The sequence below is a fragment of the Medicago sativa genome, chromosome 3 (assembly GCF_051527215.1).
Source record: "Medicago sativa cultivar Bolivia chromosome 3, Bolivia_mono, whole genome shotgun sequence".
Taxonomy (NCBI): domain Eukaryota; kingdom Viridiplantae; phylum Streptophyta; class Magnoliopsida; order Fabales; family Fabaceae; genus Medicago; species Medicago sativa.
In genome coordinates, this window is record NC_140751.1 from 5985111 (window position 1) to 6012786 (window position 27676).

Genomic DNA, 27676 nt, shown 5'->3' on the forward strand with positions numbered 1-27676 from the left:
GGGAAATTCTTTGTTACCCATCCCACTATGGTGGGTTTCCTTACCCATCTGACTTGTCACACATCTAACCATCCATTTGGATTTAAACTTTAAAATGTCTTAATAACTTTAAAATGTCTTAATAGTTGTGGATTTAAACTTTAAAATGTCTTAATAGTTGCCAATTTTAAATATTTGCAAATTTACTTTAAATATTTGCAAATTTACCCCAAATTCATTATTTTTATTTACTGCTTATCTTCTCCCATTCATCGTGTCATAATCCTCAATCAACCACCATGCACGGGCATCGGCATCGGCACCACCGCCGGTGATAATTCCTACATACTAGTACCACCTCAAAAACCCTTCGACATCCCTCTTCCTCCACCGTCACTTTCCGATTTCTCCCCTTCACCTCTTCAACATGCTGCTTCCATGTCTCAAATTAAGATCAATAAGCCCGATCCTAGGCCCATGCCCAAGCCCATTCTTGAGGAGGACGATGATGAAGAATTAGAGAATGAAGATTCTTTGAGGAAAAGAAGAAGTAATAGAAACGTTGGTGTTGGTGGGGGTGTGGATAGCAGTAGAAGATTAGAGGATGAAGAAGATGAAGCTCCACCACCTTTGCTGCATTGGTACTTTGATTGCTCGTGAGGTTTCAAAGATGCTTGAGGCTACAAGATTGCACTATCACTCCAATTTTGCTGATAAGTGATAATAGAGGTACTCTAATGCATTGCACCACTTAATTGATAGTTTTATCTCTATATGGATTGTGGAAATTTGAAAATTATTTGCTTTTGAATTGTATCTCTAGCCACATCAATCTTGATATCACCACACCTCGCTGCATAATTGTTTGATGATGAACTTATAATTTTTAACTGCTAATTTTAAGACAAATTGACGGGAATGGTGTTGATTACTTAATAGATTTTACTGGATGTCTAGCTAGTTTATTCAAAAGGAAAGAATCAATCTGTGTGTCTGTTCTATGTATTTTGTCTTTTCACAAGAGGGGCTAGACTTCATTGAACGTTGCCTTGTTTGGTTATGTCATACAAAGAGAAGACATGAGCAGCCACTAGTTATTAGGGTGGATACAATTGAGGATAGTACTAGAGTTAAAAGCAAAGGAACTATTAGAAAAATCCATAAAGACCTATTTAGTTTCTCTGATTTTTGTATATTGGAACTTACTTAGCATTGGAGTTCTTGTGTTTTGGCTTTTATGTATTAGTGGTGTGTCTATCTTCTAGTACAGAGAGGATATTTGTTGCAGGTTTTTTCTTTAGACTTTATAGCATTGTAGTGGAGTCTGTACTTGTCCAATGAACCTCATTGTATTTGCGTTTTAGTTCACGGCCTCATGGAACTTTTGGTTGATGTAGTTTTGGTTTTCCTTTGGTGGTGTAGTTGTGATTGTTGTGGTTTTCGCCGTTCACACTTCTTCAGCTCTCCTACTTCACTTTGTCAAGGTAAAGGTTTTGTTTTCCTCTAAAATTTATTCATTTGAAGCTTTGCAGTGCGCGGAGCCCTTCATGGGTTAGGGTGGGCCACGGCCCACCCGAAAAAATTAAAAAATTAGCGATCATATGTCTACTTTGCGAGATTTTATACAATTTTGTGTCTGTTTTAGGTTTTGGTTGATCTAAATTCCCGCAAAGTGGTGTTGTGGCCCACCCGAAAAATTTAAATTATTCAATTATAGGTTTATTTTGGAAGTCTTTAAACAATTTTTTCAACGTTTATAGTTTTCCGCGGTTTCAAAAGTGGCATACGTGATTTTTGTGATGCTTATACTTGGCATATTGTCATGTCAACTGACAATTCTCTCAGTTAACAGTCGTAATGTACAAAAAGGTTTCATAATTTATAGTGTATGTTGTGAATTCGGACAAAATCACACCAATGAATAACAAAGATGTGTGGAGCAAAGGAAGTGGTAATCAATAGATAAAGTGTCTCCAAGCAACAACAACAAAAACAGATCTAAATCTAAGTGTAGAGCAACACCACAAGCATAATCAAAGCAATAAAGATAAGCAATGAAAGAAAGAAACAAACACACCAAGATGGTAACCCAGTTCGGTCCAATATGACCTACTCTGGGGGAGAGAGCAGCCCTCCAATCCACTAAGATGAAAGTGATACAAATGGGTTACAAGAAATTAGCTTAAAAGCTCACAAAAGAACAAGACCTAATTTCTACCCATTTTCATGTCACCCACACTCACAATGAATCCTAAGAGAAAACACAAAAGGAAGCTTTTGATCCTTCCAATGGTGAAATCTCACTACCCAAGGTGTTTACAATGTTTCCCAACCCAAGAGATCCTCACTACAAAGACACTCAACCCTAAAGTTACCTCCTTTGTAATCCAAGTTTCTCTCTCTTCAAGCTCTCCTTCAAAATCTGCAAAGAAACACTTATATAGCAGTCTTCAGCTGTCAAAATCGTGTCACGTTTGTCCAAATCGTGACACGTTTGATACGTACGACCCAAGGTACGACCAACCTTATCCTGAAAACGTGCCCAGCAAGCCGAAAATCGTGTCACGTTTTCCCAAAATCGTGCCACGATTATACACCAGCAAAACATGCTTTCGGCATAGCCAAAATCGTGACACGTTGATGAAATCGTGTCACGATTTCTCTGTTTCTCAAAACCACAAATTTGAAGCCAAAACAACATTCTCCACCTTGACTTCTAATTTGGTGATGATGTCAGTTTAACCATCAACCACCATGCTGCTCTCTCCAAAAGGGAATTACTCTTCAACAAACTTGATCAAGTCCAAGCAATGCTTGAACCTTGATCTAGGCAATGACTTGGTAAACACATCCGCCGGATTCTCTTCCGATGCCACTTTTTCCACCACAATCTCTTTTGCTTCAATCATGTCTCTAACAAAGTGCAAGCGAATGTCAATGTGCTTTGTCCTCTTATGATACACTTGATGATTCGCCAAGTGAATGGCGCTTTGGCTATCACAATGTATCTTCACACATTCTTGAGTAATTCCTAACTCACCAATCATCCCTTTCAACCATATGGCCTCTTTCACCCCTTCAACAAGGGCAATGTACTCCGCTTGAGTGGTAGATAATGCCACCACGGATTGTTGATTTGCCTTCCAACTAATAGCCGTGCCATAAAGAGTAAACACAAAACCCGATAGAGATTTTCTTGTGTCCACATTGCCCGCATAGTCCGCATCAACATACCCCTCCAAAGCATCTTCATCTTGAGCTGCTCTTGTGTATTTCAAACCGCACTTCAAAGACCCGTTTAAATACCTCAACACCCACTTCAAAGCTTGCCAATGCACAATACCCGGATTTGCCATAAACCGACTCACAATGCTAACCGCATAAGCTAAGTCCGGCCTACTACAAACCATTCCATACATGATGCTTCCAACCCCACTTGCATAGGGAGTACTTTCCATCGCTTGCTTCTCATCCTCGGATTGAGGACATTGTTTTATGGACAACTTTGTGTGGTGACCCAAGGGAGTGCTCACGGTTTTAGAGTTTGTCATTCTAAAACGCTCCACCACCTTCTTCAAATAACTAAGTTGAGATAAGAAAAGTTCACCTTTGTCACGATTCCTCAAGATATCAATTCCAAGAACTCTCTTTGCCGGACCAAGATCTTTCATCTCAAATTCACCATTTAACTTTTCTTTGAGCTTCACAATCTCATCCTTGCTAGAGCTTGCCATCAAGATATCATCCACATATAGAAGAAGGTAGAGAATGACTTTCTCACCCCTCTTCAACATGTACACACAAGAATCATACCCGCTTCTCACAAAGCCGGTCTTCAAAAGAAATTCATCAAACCGACGATACCATTGCCTTGGGCTTTGCTTCAACCCATACAAAGATTTCTTCAAAAGACATACCTTAGACTTATCCTCCACAAAACCTTCCGGTTGCTCCATGTAGATTGTCTCTTCAAGGTCACCATGTAAGAAAGCGGTCTTTACATCCATTTGTTCCAACTCAAGATTGAATTGATTCACAATAGCCATAAGTATCCTTATGGAACAATGTTTCACCACCGGTGAGAAGATCTCATTGTAGTCGATCCCCTCCACTTGAGTAAAACCCTTGGCCACAAGTCTTGCTTTGTACCTAGGACCTTCAACTCCCGGAATACCTTCCTTTTTCTTGAAGATCCACTTGCATCCAACTACCCTTTGGTGTTTAGGTAGCTTCACAAGTTTCCAAGTTTGGTTCTTTTCCAATGAATCCATCTCTTCATTCACCGCCTTCAACCAATACTTGCTTTCTTTGCTCTCAAATGCCTCCTTGAAGTTTCTAGGCTCCGAGTCTTGCACATCTTCAGCCGCATTTAGAGCAAAACACACCAAGTCCGCATAACCATATCTTCTAGGTGCCGTAATGGTCCTCCTTTCTCTATCTCTAGCCAAAAGATAATCGGGATCCACTACCGGTTGAGTTCCACTTGTATCCGATGTTGAAGCTTCATCTTCCACATCATCTTTCTCTTCATTTGGAAGCTCCACCTCAAACTGAGTTTCCTCCACCATTGTTTCCGGTTCTAAAGTCTCTAGGTCTTTACACTTCATCCCCATACGGGTCTCATCAAAGGTAACATCCCTACTAATCAAGACTTTTGATCCTCCACAAGAGTCCAATTTCCACAACTTGTAACCCTTCACACCTTCCGGATAACCAATGAAGACATATTTCAAAGCTCTAGGCTCAAGCTTGTCTTGCTTGATATGCGCATATGCCAAAGCTCCGAAAACCTTCAAAGAGGAGTAATCTGCCGGTTTCCCACTCCATACCTCCATAGGTGTCTTGAAGTCTATTCCCGTTGATGGACATCTATTGATCAAATAAGCAGCAGTTGTCACTGCTTCACCCCAGAAACTCTTAGGTAACCCAGCTCCTAGAAGCATGCACCTCACCCGCTCCAAAAGGGTCTTATTCATCCGTTCAGCAAGACCATTTTGTTGCGGTGTTCTCGGTACGGTTCTATGCCTCTTGATTCCTTTTAACCTGCAAAACTCATTAAATTGCTCTGAAACAAACTCCAGGCCATTGTCAGTTCTCAAACCTTTTAGTTTAGTTCCCATTTGATTTTCTATGAGAGTGTGCCATTCCTTAAACTTCTCAAAGGTGTCACTTTTGTTTTTCAAAACAAAGACCCACACTCTCCTAGAATAATCATCAATGATGGAAAGAAAATAGGAACCCCCTCCATGAGTAAGAGTCTTGGAAGGACCCCAAAGGTCCGAATGCACATACTCAAAAGGTCTACTAGAATGATGCATACCACTACCAAACTTCACTCTATGTTGCTTGCCTAGTATGCAATGCTCACAAAATTCTAGCTTGTCCAATTTATCTTTTCCTAGCAAACCTTGTTTAGCTAGTTCAACTAAACCTCTTTCACTAACATGCCCCAATCTCAAATGCCACAATTCGGAATTATTATGAGGTACTACACTAGCTACCGATGCATTACCAATTACTATGGAACCATCTAAAATGTATAAACCATTCATTTTAGACCCTTTAACCGTAATCAATGCACCATGCGAAATTTTACAAACCTCATGCTCAATTCTAGTGCTATAACCTAGACTATCAAACATGCTAAGGGAAATTAAATTTCGCTTAAGTTCGGGAACAAACCTCACATCCTTTAAAAGGAATTCACGGCCATCAAACATCTTTAGACGAACGGTGCCCATGCCTTGGACTTTGCACGCTTTGTTATTTCCGAGTCGAACAACTCCTCCTTCTTTTAGAACCAAAGTCTCAAAATATTCCTTCCTAGGACACATGTGATAAGAGCATCCCGAGTCCAAAACCCAACTCTTCTCCGGTTCCCAACTTGTGACCACTAGTGCACCCGCACTCTCATAACCATCTTCATCGGACGCCACCGCAACTTGAACGGAAGAACTACCATTGCCCCCTTTATCCGGGCAATCCTTCTTGTAGTGACCTTGCTTATGACAAAGAAAGCATTTATACTTTGATTTGTCAAAGCCCTTGGACTTAGACTTGGACCTCGACTTCCCCTTGCCTTTTCCTCTTTGCTCACTTCTCCCTCTTGTAACATTCAAGCCTTCACCACCATCATCAATCTTCAAGTCCTTGAACTTGGTCAATTCCTTGGTTCTCAAAGCCGATTGGACCTCCTCCAAAGTAGTGGTGCCCTCCTTACCATAAAGGATGGTATCCTTGAAATGCTCAAAAGACTTTGGTAATGAACAAAGTAACAACAAAGCCTTATCCTCATCTTCCATATTAACTTCAATGTTGGCCAAATCATCAAGAATTTTGTTAAATTCCGCCAATTGCTCCGAGATTGTTTTAGACTCCACCATCCTAAATGAATAAAGTTGTTGTTTCAAGAGTTGCCTATGAGCCAACGATTTCGTCATGTACAATGACTCCAACTTAGCCCACATCGACGCCGCGGTAGCCTCCCTCGCGACATCCCTTAAAACCTTATCTCCGAGACATAAAACAATGGCACTCTTTGCCTTGTCTATCATCTCACACTTCTCCGCTTGTGTCAAATGTGCCGGCATCGCCGCTTCACCCTTCAATGCTTCTACACACTTTTGTTGTGTCAAAACCGCTTGCATCTTAACCTTCCACAACCCGAAATCATTACTTCCGGTGAACTTCTCGATGTCCCACTTTGAACCCATGATACCAACTTTACCAATTCACGCCTATGCCCCACGGTGGGCGCCAATTGTTGTGAATTCGGACAAAATCACACCAATGAATAACAAAGATGTGTGGAGCAAAGGAAGTGGTAATCAATAGATAAAGTGTCTCCAAGCAACAACAACAAAAACAGATCTAAATCTAAGTGTAGAGCAACACCACAAGCATAATCAAAGCAATAAAGATAAGCAATGAAAGAAAGAAACAAACACACCAAGATGGTAACCCAGTTCGGTCCAATATGACCTACTCTGGGGGAGAGAGCAGCCCTCCAATCCACTAAGATGAAAGTGATACAAATGGGTTACAAGAAATTAGCTTAAAAGCTCACAAAAGAACAAGACCTAATTTCTACCCATTTTCATGTCACCCACACTCACAATGAATCCTAAGAGAAAACACAAAAGGAAGCTTTTGATCCTTCCAATGGTGAAATCTCACTACCCAAGGTGTTTACAATGTTTCCCAACCCAAGAGATCCTCACTACAAAGACACTCAACCCTAAAGTTACCTCCTTTGTAATCCAAGTTTCTCTCTCTTCAAGCTCTCCTTCAAAATCTGCAAAGAAACACTTATATAGCAGTCTTCAACTGTCAAAATCGTGTCACGTTTGTCCAAATCGTGACACGTTTGATACGTACGACCCAAGGTACGACCAACCTTATCCTGAAAACGTGCCCAGCAAGCCGAAAATCGTGTCACGTTTTCCCAAAATCGTGCCACGATTATACACCAGCAAAACATGCTTTCGGCATAGCCAAAATCGTGACACGTTGATGAAATCGTGTCACGATTTCTCTATTTCTCAAAACCACAAATTTGAAGCCAGTTCTATGTATTTTGTCTTTTCACAAGAGGGGCTAGACTTCATTGAACGTTGCCTTGTTTGGTTATGTCATACAAAGAGAAGACATGAGCAGCCACTAGTTATTAGGGTGGATACAATTGAGGATAGTACTAGAGTTAAAAGCAAAGGAACTATTAGAAAAATCCATAAAGACCTATTTAGTTTCTCTGATTTTTGTATATTGGAACTTACTTAGCATTGGAGTTCTTGTGTTTTGGCTTTTATGTATTAGTGGTGTGTCTATCTTCTAGTACAGAGAGGATATTTGTTGCAGGTTTTTTCTTTAGACTTTATAGCATTGTAGTGGAGTCTGTACTTGTCCAATGAACCTCATTGTATTTGCGTTTTAGTTCACGGCCTCATGGAACTTTTGGTTGATGTAGTTTTGGTTTTCCTTTGGTGGTGTAGTTGTGATTGTTGTGGTTTTCGCCGTTCACACTTCTTCAGCTCTCCTACTTCACTTTGTCAAGGTAAAGGTTTTGTTTTCCTCTAAAATTTATTCATTTGAAGCTTTGCGGTGCGCGGAGCCCTTCATGGGTTAGGGTGGGCCACGGCCCACCCGAAAAAATTAAAAAATTAGCGATCATATGTCTACTTTGCGAGATTTTATACAATTTTGTGTCTGTTTTAGGTTTTGGTTGATCTAAATTCCCGCAAAGTGGTGTTGTGGCCCACCCGAAAAATTTAAATTATTCAATTATAGGTCTATTTTGGAAGTCTTTAAACAATTTTTTCAACGTTTATAGTTTTCCGCGGTTTCAAAAGTGGCATACGTGATTTTTGTGATGCTTATACTTGGCATATTGTCATGTCAACTGACAATTCTCTCAGTTAACAGTCGTAATGTACAAAAAGGTTTCATAATTTATAGTGTACAAAAAGGTTTCATAATTTATAGTGGTTGTTAAATACGTAATTATTTAAGCATCCATCTTAACTTTTTAGTCAAACTCCGTCATTTCAACCTCGTACTTAATGCTTATTACAACTTTAATTTGTGTTTATATGTTATAATTAATTTTAGTGGCCCACCCGAGCTTTTTTTTTTTCTGGCTCCGCCACTGAAGCTTTGGTTATTGCTTTAGAAGTATCAGAAAGTTACTTGGTAACTGTGCTAACTGCTGATAGATTTTGCTTTGGTTGTTAACAGTTTTTATGTTCAGTTTTTTTTTTTTTTTTGTAAGGATTGTCATATACCATTTATAGTCATGTTTCAAATAAACTCCTAATATTTTAGGAAGTAGTTATGTGTTGTTACTTAGTGCATTAGAATGACTGGTCCGAAGCATTTTCAACCATCAATGAAGGAGCTACTAATGGAGTTTAGAGTTGAGGTAAGCTTGGACCAAGTTAAATATGTTTGAATGTAATTTGATGCCTTCAAAGAATGAGCCGATTGATGTGGTATCTATTGTGGAGGATATTAAGGTGTCATGGAGGTGGTGTTTGACTAGACTAGAAATTCCGACTTGCTTGTATCATGAATGGAGTTGGAATCCGAATGAGTGCCTGTTGAGGCAACATTTTGCGTGAGAGTTAAGCTCTGTTGAGGGTGGCTCCATCTTGTTCCGATCCTTAACAATAGATGTTGTGGCCGTGGTAGTTGGTGGCATTTTTTGTCTCGGGTGTGGGGGTTTTTTTTCTTCACTTTTGTGCTGCTGGTATGTGCTGCTGCGGTCAACTGTGGCAGCAGCTGCTGTTATTTTAGGACATCAGCGGTTGGAGTTTTGCCAGGAACCTCCGACTGTTCGTACCTTGGTGTTGATTGTGAGGTAGTGGTATGCGTAAATGGTTAGTAGGAAGTAGTCTTGATTTTCATGGCTATCCGTTTTTTTCACTCATTATCCAGCCTCATGATTTTTTTTGTTACTGTGCTGCCATAGCTTGCTTGTGACCCCAACTGTAACAATTTGCTATTATTAATGAATAATTAGGACAGTTGAAAAAAGGAGCTAAAAATTGAACTAAATCAAATATTAGGACTGTTGAAAGAAAACAAAAATTTGATTTTTTATAGTCTTGCATATTGTGTTTTTGTTTACCTTGTTATTCATGTGCTCTGGTTTGTTTTGTAGACCGGTGCACTGGAGGATAAGAGAAAACAGTTTTTGCAGGCAACACTTGGGATTCAAAAATGCTTCCGTGGTCTTCAATCCCGCTGTTATTTCTGTGAACTGCTAGTAGCAATATTAGTTTCAATTTTAGCAAAACTATCAATTGATTGTAGGCATTATGATATTTTTCTTCATTGAAAAGAAGATTTCTAATGTAATTATCATAAAAGCAATATTAATATTGCTTGAAATCCTCTGCTGTTTGGCCTCTAATTGAAAAATAAATTTGAGGATCTTATTGGGCACTCATTCATTGCGAAAATTATATACCTAGGTTGTAGGCTAAAATCATTAAATTCTTGTCACAATTGGTTGTTCATAACCTTGGTTCTAGTTTATTTCTAGATTTCTAATTGCTAGTTTGTTATATTGCAGTTATTTGTGGAGAAATTACACGAAGGAAACGTGGTGTTTTGATGAAATTTTCCATAACAATTTATTCTAAAAAACTTGAGGAGATTCTTTATAGTCTTGAAGGAAACCAAATCTAATATTATGATTGTTTGAAAGAACCAAAAACAAAAACCGAACTACATTGAAAAAGAACCGATTGAGAGATTGAATTTGATGGTTGAGATGCAACAATTGAAAAAAAAGAAGAGGATTTCAATTGAGATAATCAATTTTAGTATGTCAGATGCATGTGAGAAATCCATCCATATAAACGCACATAGTTTCAAATGTACTTGATAGGCTCAAATAAATTAATCATTTTTTTGTTTTTGTTGATGGATCGTATTATTCCTTTTGTGATAGCTATACAAATTGGTTATTGTTAAAGATTTTAGATTTTTAAATACTTATTTTATGATATTAATGAACTAATAAGATTATATAAATTACTACTTTACCAAACTAAGTAAATCAAGAGAGAAGGAAGTATGATAATATATTTTGATTTCTCAAAAGTTGGTGTATTTTTACATGGACCAAAGTGTGGTATTTATACTACTAAATTTACCACTATTACATGTGTGAAATTATTTGTTTCACTATTCTAATTTGGCATTTACCTAGGTAATAGGTAATTATCACTTACTATTGTAAGTTGACAATTTGGATAGATATTTCAACTATAATAATTATGTCTATATTTCAACTATAATAATTATGTCTATATAATTTATTATAACACTCCCCCTTTGAAATATCTATCATGGTGCTCCATTGAAGTCTTGTTGAGGATAATTTGATTGAAACATATGTTGCCTCATTAAAAACCTTATTAGGAAAAACCCATTGGGATAAAAACCTTAATAAGGGAAAAAGAGTACAACATTATGCTCCCCTTCAACCAAACACATATTATACTTCTTTAAAGGTCTCGAAACTGACGCATTCCAATACTTCGTATGTGCTTCTTGAAAACTGATGTAGGGAGTGCCTTTGTGAAGAGGTCTGCTACATTATCACTCGAACGGATATATTGAATATTCACTTCTTTGTTTCTTTCAAGTTCTTGTGTGAATGAGAAGAACTTAGGAGGGATATGTTTGGTTCTATCACTTTTGATGTAACCTTCTTTCATTTGAGTAACACATGCAGCATTGTCTTCATACAAGATTGTTGGATTCTTATCAACTGTTAAACCAGACGCCCATTGGATATGTTGCAAAACCGAACGTAACCATCTACACTCTTTGCTTGCTTCATGAAGGGCTATTACTTCAGCATGATTTGAAGAAGTTGCTACAAGTGTTTGCTTTTGAGATCTCCATGATATTGCAGTGTCACCATATGTGAATACATATCCAGTTTGTGATTTAGCGTTATGTGGATCCGACAAATATCCTGCATCTGCATAACCAAGCAAAACTGGTTTTGTATAGTTAGAATAAAACAAACCAAGATCAGGTGTACCTCGAATATATCGAAATATATGTTTTATTCCTTTCCAATGTCGCTTTGTAGGACATGAGCTGAATCTCGCCAGTAAATTCACTGCAAAAGCTATATCAGGTCTTGTACAGTTAGCAAGGTACATGAGTGCCCCTATGGCACTTAGATATGGCACTTCAGAGCCAAGATCCTTTTCATTATCTTCATTAGGTCTAAAAGGATCCTTTTCAATGTTAAGTGTTCTTCCCATCATTGGAGTACTCAAAGGGTTTGCCTTGTCCATGTTAAACCTTTTTAACACTCTTTCTGTATAATTTGATTGATGTACCAATATACCATTTTTGGTATACTCAATTTGTAAACCAAGGCAAAACCTAGTTTTCCCCAGATCTTTCATTTCAAATTCTTTCTTTAAGTACTCTCTTGCTTCTTTAATTTCTTTAGTAGTTCCAATGATATTTAAATCATCAACATAAACAGCAATTATTACAAAATCGGATATTGTTTTTCTTATAAAAACACAAGGGCAAATTGGATTATTCTCATAGCCTTCTTTAAGTAAATATTCACTTAGCCTATTGTACCACATGCATCCGGATTGTTTTAATCCATATAATGATCTTTGCAACTTAATTGCATACATTTCTCTTGGTTTTGATGTATCATGCATCTTAAGTCCTTCCGGTATTTTCATGTATATATCATTATCAAGTGAGCCATATAAATAAGCAGTAACAACATCCATAAGGTACATATCAAGATTATTAAATACTGATAAACCAATTAAATAACGAAAAGTAATGGTATCCATAACATGAGAATATGTTACTTCATAATCAATACCTGGTCGTTGGGAAAAACCTTGTGCAACAAGACGGGCCTTGTATCTTACAATTTCATTTTTTTCATTTCGTTTTCTTACAAAAACCCACTTATACCCAACAGGTTTCATTCCTTCAGGTATAGCCACAATAGGCCCAAATACTTTTCGATTTTTAAGAGACTTTAATTCAGTATCTATTGCATCTTTCCAGTTTTTCTAATCATGTCTATTTTGACATTCATTGACAGATCTGGGTTCAGGATCATCATTTTCATTTGTAATTTCACATGCAATGGAGAATGAAAATATTTCATCAATATTTATGTCTTTTCGGCTCCACAAATTTCCCGTATTAACATAATTAATTGAAATCTCGAGATCATTCTTATTTTCAGTTCCATTATCAATGATCTCATTATCATCATCTTGTGCTTTTTCGAGAGCACATTTTTCATTGTCAGATTTATCACTATCTAGTGTCTTTTCAAGATCACTTTCAATCATATTCACCTTTTCTGTTCCTTTTCTTTTTCGGGGATTTTTGTCTTTGGAACCTATAGGTCGGCCACGCTTTAAGCGTGCCTTTGATGTACTTGCTACATCATTTAGTTTCGACATCTCAATCCGAGCTGGGACATTTACAGCTGGTACATGTGACTTTGTCACCCTTTTTAAATCAGTAAATGAATCTGGCAGTTGATTTGCTAAATCTTGTAAGTGTACTATTTTCTTTACATTTTTTTCCCATGATTTATTATATGGGTCCAAATGTAATAAATGTGGTACATGCCATGTTATTTCATTTTCCAATGATTTATTTTCTCCTCCTAATGTTGGAAAATTTGTTTCGTCAAAATGACAATCAGCAAATCTTGCCTGAAAAACATCAGCTGTTAAAGGTTCAAGATATCTAATAATCGATGGTGATTCATACCCCACATATATTCCTAACCTTGTTTGAGGACCCATTTTTGTCCTTTGTGGTGGAGCTATTGGTACATATACTGCACAACCAAAAATTCTTAAATGAGAGATATTTGGTTCCTTACCAATAGCAAGTTGATAAGGGGTATGTTTATGATCAGCACTTGGCCTTAGACGTATTAGTGCTGCAGCATGTAAAATTGCATGACCCCAAACTGTAACTGGTAGCTTAGTTCTCATAATTAAAGGTCTAGCAATATATTGAAGACGTTTGATTAATGACTCAGCTAAACCATTTTGTGTATGTACATGAGGAACATGATGCTCAACAGTAATTCCAATTGACATGCAATAATTATTAAATGATTCAGATGAAAATTCACCGGCATTGTCAAGTCTAATTTTCTTTATAGTATAATCAGGAAATTGTGCCCTTAGTTTAATTATTTGTGCAAGAAATTTTGCAAATGCCATATCACGACTTGACAGTAAACAAACATGTGACCATCTACTAGATGCATCAATTAATACCATAAAGTACCTGAATGGTCCCGATGGTGGATGGATGGGTCCACATATATCTCCTTGGATTCTTTCAAGAAATGCAGGTGATTTTGTCTGAATTTTGCCTGTCGAATGTTTTGTTATTAATTTTCCAAGAGAACAAGCTTCACATGGTCTATCTTCTTTTGTAAGCTTTAAACCTTTCAATGAATGACATGAGTACTTTCAACTATTTTACGCATCATTGTTGAACCAGGATGACCTAAGCGGTCATGCCATAAAGTCATAGTTTTGGGATCTTCTTTTAATACTGAATTACATTCAATTTCATGTATATATGTATAATGTAGTCCAGAAGGCAATTTTGGTAGTTTTTCTAAAATATTCTTCTTTCCCAAAATATTAGTAGTAATATTAATGTATTTCATATTACCTTCGGTTGTAGTTTCAGTATCATATCCTTGACTATATATGTCATTAAAACTCAACAAATTTCTCTTTGATTTCGGAGAGTATAGAGCATTATTAATGACAAACTTCGTCCCATTTGGTAATATGAACATAGCATTACCTGTTCCTTCAATTAAATCTGCTGGACCTGAGATTGTGTTTATTACACCTTTAGTAGGAAATATTTTGGTGAAATATTTCTTACTTTTGAGGATCGTATGGGTAGTTCCACTGTCTGGAATGCAAATGTCTTTGCCATGATCCATTTCCATCCTTCTTAAAATAAAAATAAGATTAAAGAAAAGAGAGGGTAAGACAATACAACATATTCAACAATATTATTTTATTTAGATCATGAAAATATTACATAGTCACACAACATGCAAATTCTTAAAACAACACACATTACATATATATATTTTAACTAATTAATTAATCCATTTCTTCTCCTATGAAATCAGCAGTCTCAAGACAGGTAGTATCATTCTTGGGTTCAATTTCATTAAAATTAACCTCCCTTTCCTTTTCATCAACAGATTCTTTGTATCTTTTACACAGATACTCTGGTGTCCTACATGCTTTAGACCAATGACCTTTCTTCCCGTATCTATAACAACGATCATCATGATTTCTAGAGGGACCTTCCTGGATGTTTTTACCTTTACCTTGATGATTCTTGTTGGTTTGGTCATATTTGAGAGGCCTATAATTCATATAACCTCTTCCACGGCCTCCACCACGAAAATGGTTTCGACCATGATTTCTGCCTCGACCACGACCACCAAAACGAGCATTACCACCACGTCCTCTTTGAAGACTATAACCACCACGCCCTTGATTAAAAGTTGTGGCATTTATTTCAGGATATGACATTGTTCCTGTAGGACGCAACTGATGGTTTTTTATGAGGAGCTCGTTATTTTGTTCAGCCACTAGAAGGGCTGCAACCAAATCAGAGTATTCAGTAAATTCCCTCATTCTATATTGTTGTTGCAACAACACCTGAGATGCATGAAAAGTTGAGAATGTTTTCTCCAACTTTTCCTTTTCGGTTATAGTTACGCCACAAAATTCTAATTGTGCTATAATTTGATGCATAGCAGAGTTATATGCAACAACACTTTTATAATCTTGGAACCTTAATTTGTTTCATTGATCCATCAACGAGGGCAGTAATACTTTCTTTTGATGCCCAAATCTTGCCTTAAGTTTGTCCCACAAGATCTTAGGATCTTTTGCATTCGAGTACTCTGTTTGTAATCCATCATCAAGGTGGTGTTTTATTATCCGATTTACTTTTGATTTTTTCTTTGTCAATTCCTCTGGGACATCTCCCAAATCGTCTCAAGAATCTTGTCGAGTCCCTCACATGCAAGATATTCAATTACGTTGTTGTTCCAAGTTATGTAGTTGTCTCCAGTTATGTTTAAAATTTTGAATTGGTGCTTAACATTTGACATGATTATATCTAAAATACAGAAGAACATAATCAACATTTAATATATATACTATGACGAAAATAGAAATATTATTTTATTTAATAGCAACGATTACAAAAACATGATAATACTTTAATCTAAGCCTCCACGAAAACAAAAAGTAATTACACAAGCTAAGATTAATAATGGTAAAACACTAATTATAGCTAATCCTACAAAATCTTTTCCTAATTCTTCAATATGGGTGAAAAAGAAGAAGAACACAATAACCACAAGTAGAGTGATGCATAGGAAAAGGATTTTAGCCATTTTGTAAGTATAGGTAAATATTTTGAGATGTGAAAATTATGAATGAAGGTGATGTATTTATAGAGTGAATTTTGTAAAAATGACCGTTACTGTTACCGTTAAATACACTGTTCATAGCCATTGAAATCACTGTTCATGACCGTTGAAATCACTGGTCATGACCGTTAAAATCACTGTTCATGACCGTTGATTTTAATATTCATGACCGTTGAAATCACTGTTCATGACCGTTGATTTTACTATTCATTAACGTTGGATAATGAGAAAAAGATATTTTAAATGTTAAATTTCATCTAAGTTAGGACACATGAGTTGTATGGAAAATCACAAGACAACATATATGGTAAATGAATATATATGATAAACACATTAAATTTATTTATTTATATTTAATAATATCTCATGAATCAAAATTATAGATGGGCTTTTGAACCTCCATTAAATATAAAAGTTAGATGGAGTTTTAGACCTCCATTGAGCATGAAACTAAAATTAGATTAGATGGAGTTTTAGACCTCCATTAAACATGAAAGTAAAATTAGATTAGATGGGGCTTTAGACCTCCATTAAACATAAAAGTAAAATTAGATTAGATGGGGTTTTTCGACCTCCATTAAGCATAAAAGTAAAATTAGATTAGATGGGGTTTTTATACCTCCATAACAATAATAGCCACTCTAGTTATAAATCACTTGACGGATTGCCAGTTTTCTATAACCGGGGCAAATAATAATAATATTAAGATGATAAAGATAAATGATATACATAACAATAGTAAGGTAATAATATTAAAGTGATTAGTATAGATAACATACCTAGCAGTAGTGTAATCTTCTGGTAGAAACGATCGTGCTGATAACGTGTTAAAGATTTTAGATTTTTAAATACTAATTTTATGATATTAATGAACTAATAAGATTATATAAATTACTACTTTACCAAACTAAGTAAATCAAGAGAGAAGGAAGTATGATAATATATTTTGATTTCTCAAAAGTTGGTGTATTTTTACATGGACCAAAGTGTGGTATTTATACTACTAAATTTACCACTATTACATGTGTGAAATTATTTGTTTCACTATTCTAATTTGGCATTTACCTAGGTAATAGGTAATTATCACTTACTATTGTAAGTTGACAATTTGGATAGATATTTCAACTATAATAATTATGTCTATATTTCAACTATAATAATTATGTCTATATAATTTATTATAACAGTTATCAAAATAGAGGTCATAACAACTACTTCGTTCCATTTCCATGTGTGGTGGTATTGATGGTTTTGACTGAGTCCAGATCTGCTCCATTTATGTATCTGTCCATTTACGTGGTTCTCTTCACTGATGAATGACATGTGGCAACTAAAAATTCGATGGCTAGGATTAAAAACATCAATTGATGAAAGCCATAGAGAAGCAATTCCATCCCTGACCCCAAATCACAGCAACTACTCCTCTTCTCTATTCTCAATCGCTGACCCCAGCCATGTCCAACCATTCCTCTTCTCTCCACTTGTGATTCTCTTCTCCCTTCTCCGTAAACCTATTCCTTCTCTGTTTTGTTCCATCGGAATATGTTCATCAATTCATTATTAATTATAACCAAATTGGAAAAGGGGATTTGAAACTATGAATACAGTCTAAATTTTATTAACAGAAGCTATGATATGGTTGAATTTCTAACATCATCCCATGTTTACCAATTTGTTTGATTTTGTTTCCAATTAGAAAAGGGGATTGTAGAAGATGATAAAACATAGAGAGGCAGAACTGATGCAAGAACAGAGGGACGATGGTTGTTACATTGTGTTTCCCTGTTACTTTCACAAATTGATGTTTTTAATCCTAGCCATCGAATTTTTAGTTGCCAAGTGTCATTCATCAGTGAAGAGAACCGGGTAAATGGACAGATACATAAATGGAGCAGATCTGGACTCTGACTGAGATTTATGGGAGAACATGCTAAGATTTAAGATTTTGACTAATTAACTGCAACATTGGAGTAAATGTTGCAAAATCTTATCATTGGAGTAACGTTTCACACAATAGCATGTTAGTAATTTTTAAATTATGTAATGAATGCAACATGGTAAGGGTAAAAAGTAATATAAATAGATGAATATTTTATATGAAAACTATATATTTAATAAATTAGGTTTTGCTTTTTCAATTTTTTTTACTAAAACAATATATTTTGGTCCCTTAAATATTTTCGTTCTATGTCTTTTAAATTACAAATTTTATACATTTTGTTTCTCTTATTTGTATACGTTAGACACTTTGGTAATTTATGTCATTTTAATCAAGGGACAAAGTGTATAATATTTGGAGACTAAAATTTGTAATATGTGTAACTTAAATTACCCGTAACATGGAGATTACCGGGCTTAGGCACTCATTTCTATCAACAAAAAAAATTATGTGTGTTTGTTTCAAGGATTAAATTTACAATCCTGGGAATAACTTTTCCTGGAACATTATTCCTAGGAATCTTAATCCTATTAAAGTGTTTGTTAATTATTTTAGTTTCCCAGGAATGTTTTAAAATATATTTAATTTATAATTTAAAATAAAAAATAAAAGAGTTAAAATGGTGTGATAGTGGGAAGTTAGGGTGGTTACATCTTATTCCCATGGGAATAAAAGATTCCTCTACTTTAACATAGGAATAACAAATGAAAAAGTCATGTGTAAATTTTATTCCTAGGAATAAAATATACCTACGCATACTTTATGATAACTTGAAACAAACATGGGAACCAAGGATTCCCAATGTCACATTCCTAGGAATAAATTTGCAATCCATGAAACAAACACCCCCTAGAGATTAGATGAAAGGGGACTAGTCTCTTATAATGTAATGAACAACAATTGAAATTTCTATCAAGAGAGGTACTTAAATTTGTTGTGTAGGAATTCACCGAACAAGTTTAGCTGTAATAGAAAGAGACATGTGAGAAATAAATAAATAAAAAAGCATAATTATTCAGCTTAAACTTTATTATCCCTCGTGTAAATTAAGTTCTTAAAGTTGTTTAAACTAAAGTGATGCCTGCATTCGGTCGTCTGTTGCTACAAAACAACCCAACAACAAGTCTCATGTAAATTTCAAATAACAATTAATATTGTGACAATATCATTCACAATGTTCAAATTATTCAACGCATAACATAGCTTCCTCTTTCTTTTGATATCATTGATAAAAAAAAGAAGAAGGAAGAATACGAAGAGTAACATAAACATAAACTTGTCGACTAACATAAGAAATGGTCGCTCTAGTTAATGAGTAAGTAATCATATTTGCATGTTTCATTTGCAGTCTAATTAGGTCATATCTAAAGGTCCGATCAATTTTGTTTGATGTCATTGAAGTAGATAATATAGTCAGAAGGAAAGGGGGTTTGAATTGTGACCTTTTAAAAAATTATCCTGCAACTTAAAATTAATTCTCAAGTTGTTTTACTTGAAATGTTTAAGTTAGTGAAGTGACTTCATAGTTTAATAAAGTAAATGTGTTTGTGTGTGTAGTGTATACTGAAATTAAAGAGTATAAGGAAGAGAGAAATAACACACAAAGATTTATAGTGGTTCACCCAATGTGGGCTAGTCCACTCCTCACAATCTTGTGAGAGTTTCCACTATGATGCTTGAGATAACCTCTCAAATCCTGCACCTTACAACCTTTGTTCACCTGAACAATTACAAACTTGTATTCTCTAAGCCTCATCAGGATTGCACCTTCTTGATAAGTAACCCACTTAGACTTTTACAATCTTTGCTCAAACTAACACTTTAGTACCCCTAAAGCTAGATGAGACTTTGATTACAATTTGTATGAGGTTTGAGTGTTTGTAGAAACACACAATAGAAGAATGGAAGGAAAATTTATTTTTAAAGAGATAACAGAAAGAATTGATTTACACTACAAGAAGATATAAAGAATCTCAGTGATGATCAATTCAAATTGCAAGAGCTTCAAACACGTTTCAAATGTTTTCTTGTATGCTTTGCAATGGTGTAAGTAATGTTGAGCCTTCGATATCTATTTATAGATTTTTTTTGGGCTCATATAACCGTTGTAGGGTGTCCAATGGTGTTATGTCACGTGTCCTGGGCCCCACAAACTTTTACTTGAAATTCTGGGTAAACGTTCTGAACATAAGAATGTTGTTGTGTTCTTCATCAGAATGTTGATGTTCATCAGACATTCATCTAGGTTCATCATATATGAATGAACACATGAGTTTCTGGGTTTGTCATATGCGTTTCATATGATTTTCTGGGCAATATCCATGAATATTAACTTTTCCACATACATCAAAATGTTGCTGGATAAAGTTGGATAAAGTTAGATAAAGTTGCTCTAGATCTGCATTGGATTGTGTGCAGGAGAGAGAGAGTAGTGGATCTGCAATCGTCAGGCCCATGCTTCTATGTGATATGCAAGGATACTGTACTGTATCATATCTCATACGTGTCCTTCTTTGATTGATCAGGACTAGATCTCCATTTTGCTTTGATTTTTAAGTTTTCACCTATTGTACTGTTCATAGTATGAAACATATGCAGAGTTGAACATTTTGATCATCAGAATGTTCCATTTGTTTTCACTTAGGTTGATTTGTAAGACTTGTACTTGATGTAATCAATCCTAATACTGAACATAACTGAAGCGCAGTAATTGCAACATCTAGGATGATATTCACATTGGAATATTCCTAGTACTTCAATGTTCATAATCTTAAAGAACATTGAAAAACCTTTTTGACATTTAACTTTGTAAATGCCTTTATTGTTTGATTGATCCATGCAAACGTACTTTTCTGGACATTTGTTCATGTCATAAGTGACTTGCATGTTCTTGATAATGTTCTTGATATTATTGGCTTGTATAAGAACAACCTTCTGACCTTTGCTTGAACATTCTGATCAACTCACTAAGCAACATTCTGAACTAACTTTCTAACCTCATACTTAGTTCATAAAACCAAATGTCCTTTGATTTCTTGAATCTTGATATAATTTAAACCTTGTTCATGTCTTAATAAAACACTCAATAGCACAAGTTAAATACCAAGAAATTAATCAAAGTCCATTAATTCCTTAATCATCAAGGTTTATTATCTTTAAAATTAATTAGAGATTTTCCTCAACAGTCATAAGTCGGTTGGATAAAGTCGGTTGGATATGTTTCAATCAAATGAGAAGCGCTCTTAGATGTTGACAAGGTTTCCAAAAGGGTAGTTTATCGTATTACCTTGTACGGATGATTCTGATAGACGATATTCAAGTTCCAATTACATTTTCAGTTTTATTAGGTCATATCCAACGGTCCGATCAATTTTATTTGATATTGTGAGTCGGTTGGGTCCATTTCAATCAAACGATAAGTGTCCTTTCATGTTGACTAGTTTTCTAAAAGGGTAGTTTCTCGCATTGACTTATACGGAAGATCTCAATAGTCGAAATTCGAGTTTCTATTTCATTTACAGTCTAATTAGATCGTAACCAAAGATCCGATTGATTTTATTTGATATCGTGAGCATGTTGGGTCTATTTCAAATTAAGAAGAAGTGTCCTTTCATGTTGAGTAAGTTTTGGAAGGGTAGTTTATCGAATTGATTTATACGAAAGATTCTCATCGATGAAATTCTAGATCTTGTTTCATTCTTAATACAATTTGGTCATATCCAATGGTCCAATTGACTTTATTTGATACTCTAAGTTGGATTGGTCTGTTTCAATTCGAGTTCCTTTTTGTTTATTTTCCTCTTGGTTTGGTTAATACATTTTGAGACCTTAACACATAGTTGAGGCTCCTTTTTGGTTTTAAAAAAAATTAATTATGTTAAGGGTCTTGTTAACGAGTGCCCCCGGGGCACTCTTTAAGCATGCTAAATTAAGCAATTATTTTTTTAAAATGTCAAAATTTTCAAGTTCCAATGCATTGATTACACAAACTTTTATAAAAAGTTGCTATTTATGGTCCTTAACCAGTGCCCCGGGGGCACTAGTTAACATTTTCCTTATGTTAATAGTCAAAGTTGATGATTGACATGTGTGAAGTGGTTGACAACGACTTGTATTTAGGAACATAAAGAGTATATTGTTTGTGTCAATGAAATATAAGAGTAAATTCAATCATTTCACGTGCATAATGGTCGTTTTGCAAAATTTAATTTAGAACCCGTTTATTATAGCTTTTTTAATTTTAATTAAAAAATCACTTATTTTAAAAAAAAATTGAGCAAACTCCATTTGCTACCAAAAAATCTTAACAATATTAATTAAATCTTAACCTTAACAATATTTCTAGTTTTATTAATTAAATCTTAACAATCACTATCAAAAAAAAGAAAATTAAATCTTAATAATATTAATGGTATACATATTTTTTCAGATTGAACTTTTTATTTTTATTATCCTTTTTTTTTAATCACAAAGGAAATTTTATTAATTCATCAGGTCATAAAAATACACCTCACTTATATTTCTATGTAAGTGGGGCAGATTTTTTTTTTTTTTTTTTGGGACAGATTATGAGAAACATTATTGCCCATTCTTGGACTGAATCTAAAAAGACAGGAGTCAAAGGAAAGCTTCAGATGTTGAATTTCTTTGACCCCAGATAGGTTCGATCTTCATCCTCCTGAATCTTCACCATACCTATCACTTTTTCGTTGTCACTTTCAAACTTGCCTGAAACTGCAGTCAATCGTGCAAAAGCCTCACCAGATCCAGACTTCGTGAAAGCCAACAGTGGCAGCCGAGGAACTCTCTGGTATTGTAACACCCATACTAGACGTATCTAGAATGTCTAGCACGTGCGTTAAGTTTAGTATTGGATACATTAAAAATTCTACAACAAAACAACTACGAATGAATATATATACAACCAAATGCGTTCGTACATAATAATACAACTCAACTTTTCTAAAGATATTATGAATGCATCCTTGATTATCCATCTCATCCTGCAGCGGGTACGAACGAACACTTGTCGTAACATCCATTCAGCTACTAGCTTGCTAATCCAACCTGTTTATCTGAAACAAATAAGGATTGGGATGAGACATAATGTCTCAGTGAGTTCCCCTAAATCCTAGGCTATAGGCAACCTCAAGGGAAACCTACGGTCACCACGTGTCTAAAATACAACCTGACGGTTGATTATACGTGTGTGGGGACTTGCATACTTAGACGGTCGTGCATACTAGGGCCGTCATAGTCTTATCTCACCGTTATAGGCTTCACTTCCTATGTCATGGCGGTCGAGGGGAAACTAAAACCGCATTGTCAAGAATACGCTCTACGCATTAAGGCCCAAGTCTAACATAATCATGACACGATTCTAACCCGGATGATTAGGGAAAACCTAATATCGTCAACGGTATATCTTTCTCTATACTTGCTCTATGCATAACTATGTTGTATCTAACAACATATTCCATCCTGCTATCATGCTAGTTTGACGATCTACGTCTATGTTCTACTATTCTTGATGATCTACGCCAAGGCTCTACTAATTCTTGACGACCTACGTCAAGGCTCTATGACATAACATAAATATATCTAACAAATATGCATAGTCAAGTTTATTCATAACGTTAGCGTTTAACAAACAAATATTATCTGAGTTCATTTTACGGAAAGCCCCGAGTGGAGTAACCCCGAGCGCAATCCCTATCTATCCGATGGAAACCTATCTAAGGTATAACCAACGGCACTCCTGCAGTGACGTGCGGGATCCTTACGGCTAACCCCGTTTCACCTAATGGAAACCTCTTGAACCAACCTAGTGTGGACACAAGAGACACGACCACTACATCTTGCTAAAGCTTCTAGGTGAAGAGATATCTAATCGCCTCACAGCTTCATTAAAATCTTGGTCTAAATATATATGCATGAGTATTAAATCAATACTAGCTATCTCTTTTACCTCGGATGTCTATGCGATCCGACTAGAGGTAAACTATGTGCTTGCTTAACTTACTACGTGAAGAGATATCTAATCAATTCACGTCTTGCCATACTCGTATGGCACTCTAGTTTCTATTCGAAGAGATTACTCTATGCCACTTCGCAACTAGTCAAGCATACTACTCATGCCTAACATTCTATTCTCTACTAACTATTCTAGTTCTTGACAAGCTATGTCAAGGCTCTACTTTCATCCCATGCCTAGTTCTTTGCTACCCGAATAATTCGGCTAAAACTCTCTTGAGCCATCCTTGTAATACATGCTAAGATTGCCATGATTAATGGTGCAAGGATCAATTGACGATGTGTGCAAATTTTCAATACTTTCTGAAGACCGAAAATGCCATAAACCCAAGTTATGAGCCGTTTATAAATTTCATGATTTGATAAAGCCAAGCTTGTACCAGTAGAAAGATAAGTAAAAACAGTACAAGAATACACCGAAAAGATCGCTACGGACCCCCACGCGACTGCCCCCAAGCACCCAAGCGCAGAACAACGCGAACGTTGTCCTGTCTGGGGCGCCTGGCGCCAGAGGGAGGGCGCCTAGCGCTGGCTCCCTGACTTGTGGGCGCCTAGCGCCCTTGTACAGGCGCAGCGCTGCGAATTTTTGCGTTTTCGGTGCTTTCGGCTACGGGTTTTCGCCATTTTCGACCCAAAACTCGACCAATTGGACCCTGTAATGCACCAATACATCCAACAACATATATAGCTTCATTTAAACATATCTCATGGCAATTTTTAGCATGTAAACAACAAGAATTACCTTGGGGTTACTTAAATTTCATAAAAGCAAAACTAACATAAAACATGATTTTTCTACAAGATTACACAAACCCAAAGGTGGGTATTCTATCTATGGAACTCACCTAGATAGGATTGCACTTGATTTCCAAAGCCTCCAAGTCCTAAGCTTCAAGAATGCCAAAACCCTTGCTCTTGGTTCAACACAAATCCATGGCTTTAGCTCATCAATCCCACTTCCTCCATCTTTCTCTTTGTTTCTTGATCATAAAGAACCACATCATGCACAAAATCATGCTTCTACTTCCATCATAACCAATACCCTAACCTCTTGAGGTTCTCTTGGACAAAAGAAAGAGTAGTGGTAACAATCCAAACCAAGCTTCCATTCTTCACTATGATCTTGAAGAATCCTTGCTCAAGTATGTATAAAGATGGAATCAAATTCTTGGATGGCAAGGAGAAGAGAGGAGGGCGTGAAAGAGGAGAGAAGGAGGAGAAGAATTTCTTGCCAAAACCTAGAGAGAGAATGAAGAGTGGAAAGTGAGATATTTTGAGCCAAAATCAAATAAATATCTCTTAAACGTGCAATTACTAAATTGCCCTTGCTCCAAGCGTGTTTAATACGACACTGATACTTAACTCGTATTAAGCTGACATCCCATAAAATATTTCCATCCCACTTATTTTCCATGAACTTAATTCCTCTGGCACGATCGACTGGTAATATTCTGATACTGACAGGCGGGATATTACAGGTATGGTCATGGTACCTAGAAATAGAAAGAGGTTTGTTCAAGGTGGTCATAACATAGCCCTGCTTCTGCAATTGCTTGATCCAGAAGAGGGAAATTCAGGTAACAAAAAGTTCTTAATCTCTATCTTAATGTCATTGACAAGTTGCAATGGTGCAAGGAAAAAGATTGTTAGTTCTGGTTATGCCAAAAACATAGACAAACTAGCAGGGGCTGAAGTTTCTTGTGATGCTAAAAAACTTGTCAAGAAATTATCCACAAACAAATTCCGAAGTATGTTGAATGGAATCCGGCACTCATGAATGCAATTCATCAATTATTTTTATCTTTTTTTAAAACTGTATATTTACTGTAGTGTCTTACAAATTTTGCTAATTTGTTTATCCCCATTCAATATGCTTTCTGTTTTATTTCATTGGCCTTGCCTATGATAACAGTAGCACATACCATTAATTATGTTGATTGTAATCAGAGTTAGCGATGATACCATAGAATCTTTGTTGTAGATTTTCATGAAGATACTCTTTGCCATTGCTGTGAGAATATTAGCTATGGTAGATTGTACCTAAGAAGGAAACAATTATAATATATTATACCAAAAGAAACAAAAAAAAATAAAAGAAGGTTGGCGTCACTGTTGGCTTTCACGAAGTCTGGTTCTGGTTTGGTCCATTTGGAATGGCAAACGCGAACCGAACAACGAGCTGGGAGGGGTTGAAGCGGATCTGAGATAGGTGCTTAAAGTGTAGCACTCTAGAACTCACTGATGTTGTGGATTGCTTTCTGGATTATTTCTTCCTCAGGTAAATATCTATCTTAAAAAATGATTAGATTCTTAGCAAACCAAACGTTGTTTGCAATGGCTGCAATTTGTATCAAAACATTTTCTGATTTGTTGAGTATAGAGTCAATAATCAGGCCAAGAAAGTTAACACTTTGATCAGGCTTGATGGTACGAAGAAAGCCTATGTTCGGTTGACTCCAGATTATGATGCATTGCATGTTGCCAACAAAGTTGGTATCATCTAAGTTGTACTGCTTATTTCACTTTTAAGATAATTGATAGATATCACATGTTAGGAATTCTTTCTCGTCCTTATATATTTGCTTCGATGTATTCAATTTTGGGGATATTTTCATATATCAGTTTATATTTTAAAGTAAAAAAAAATCCAGTCTGAGACCAAACCATATTTTTTTTATCCTTTCGTTGAACTATTATTCATTTTTCTTATATATGTATATTTCGTTAATTCAAAATGTAGCAAAAAAAAATTATAAATTTAAAAAGTGATAATAAAGGAGAAAATTTAAAACCAAGTTAATTAGATCGTGAGCTAAAATTTAGCTCCACTACTTATACATGTATATTTCGTTAATTCAAAATGTAGCAAAAAATAAAATAAAATTTAAGAAGTGATAATAAAGGAGAAAATTTAAAACCAAGTTAATTAGATCGTGAGCTAAAATTTAGCTCCACTACTCATACATGTGCAACATGGCTTGAATTCATGGTAAAAGCATTTTACATTAAAAACAAAAAACAAAAATTATACATTGGGCGGGCATCAGGTTTTTTCCCTCTACTTTTAGCGCACACACACACACGTTGCCTCATTGTTTGTGAGACTCTTCCTCATCCACTATTCATTAACTTCCCTCACTTCTTACCTTCACCTTCCTTTCCTCACAACTTCATTCTTTGTTTCTGAAGAGGTAAAACCATTTTAATTGATCTTCATTCCATTACTCTTTGTTTTTTTGAAGAATTCATTTTCATTTTATTATTTACTTTGATAATTATAATGATAAAACATTTTAAAGTTGTTATATAAAAAAGACATCTTGCTAAGATAGAGAGCAATTTATACGTGTGTATGAGTCAATTGTGAAGAAGATATGAGATGACTACTAGAATTTATTTCAGATTCTTGTTTTCTTTTATATACGTGTATACTTTTCGCGCTAGTTGACACAACAAAAACATGTGTATATTTTTCATTCAGCCATGGTTGAAATAAAACGCCGACGAACGGAGGTTTGCAATGGATCAACTATGTCACCCTCTTCAGACAAAAAAAAGGAGCAGTTTTTTCCTTATAATTGTGATTTGTTTGTCTATTATTATTATTATTATTATTATTATTATTATTATTAAAAGAGTTTTTATTTGTGACAGTAAAAGTGCATTATCATATTGCTGGACCAAATATACTGATTTATCTTATT

General features: G+C 35.5%; 1 protein-coding gene and 2 long non-coding RNA genes across 3 annotated transcripts; 2 read left to right on the forward strand and 1 right to left on the reverse strand.

Moving 5' to 3' along the window:
- Positions 1 to 192: 192 nt before the first annotated feature.
- LOC146935210 (uncharacterized) lies at positions 193 to 9967 on the forward strand. The gene is made up of 3 exons (XR_015030154.1): positions 193 to 708; positions 1402 to 1463; positions 9638 to 9967. It is a non-coding gene; the product is annotated as an uncharacterized LOC146935210 (long non-coding RNA).
- Positions 9968 to 14597: 4630 nt separating this feature from the next.
- LOC146935211 (uncharacterized) lies at positions 14598 to 15381 on the reverse strand. The gene has a single exon (XM_085757604.1). It carries the CDS (start codon positions 15312 to 15314, stop codon positions 14649 to 14651), a length of 666 nt encoding a protein of 221 aa, XP_085613730.1. The 5' UTR covers positions 15315 to 15381; the 3' UTR covers positions 14598 to 14648.
- A 7170-nt stretch (positions 15382 to 22551) lies between these two features.
- On the forward strand, positions 22552 to 27563 carry LOC146935212 (uncharacterized). The gene is made up of 4 exons (XR_015030155.1): positions 22552 to 22749; positions 25451 to 25549; positions 25954 to 26250; positions 27454 to 27563. It is a non-coding gene; the product is annotated as an uncharacterized LOC146935212 (long non-coding RNA).
- The last annotated feature ends 113 nt before the right edge of the window (positions 27564 to 27676 follow it).

Coding starts and splice junctions, on each gene's coding strand:
- LOC146935211 (XM_085757604.1), bottom strand. CDS start 15,314: ATGCATCAAATTATAGCACAATTAGAATTTTGTGGCGTAACTATAACC.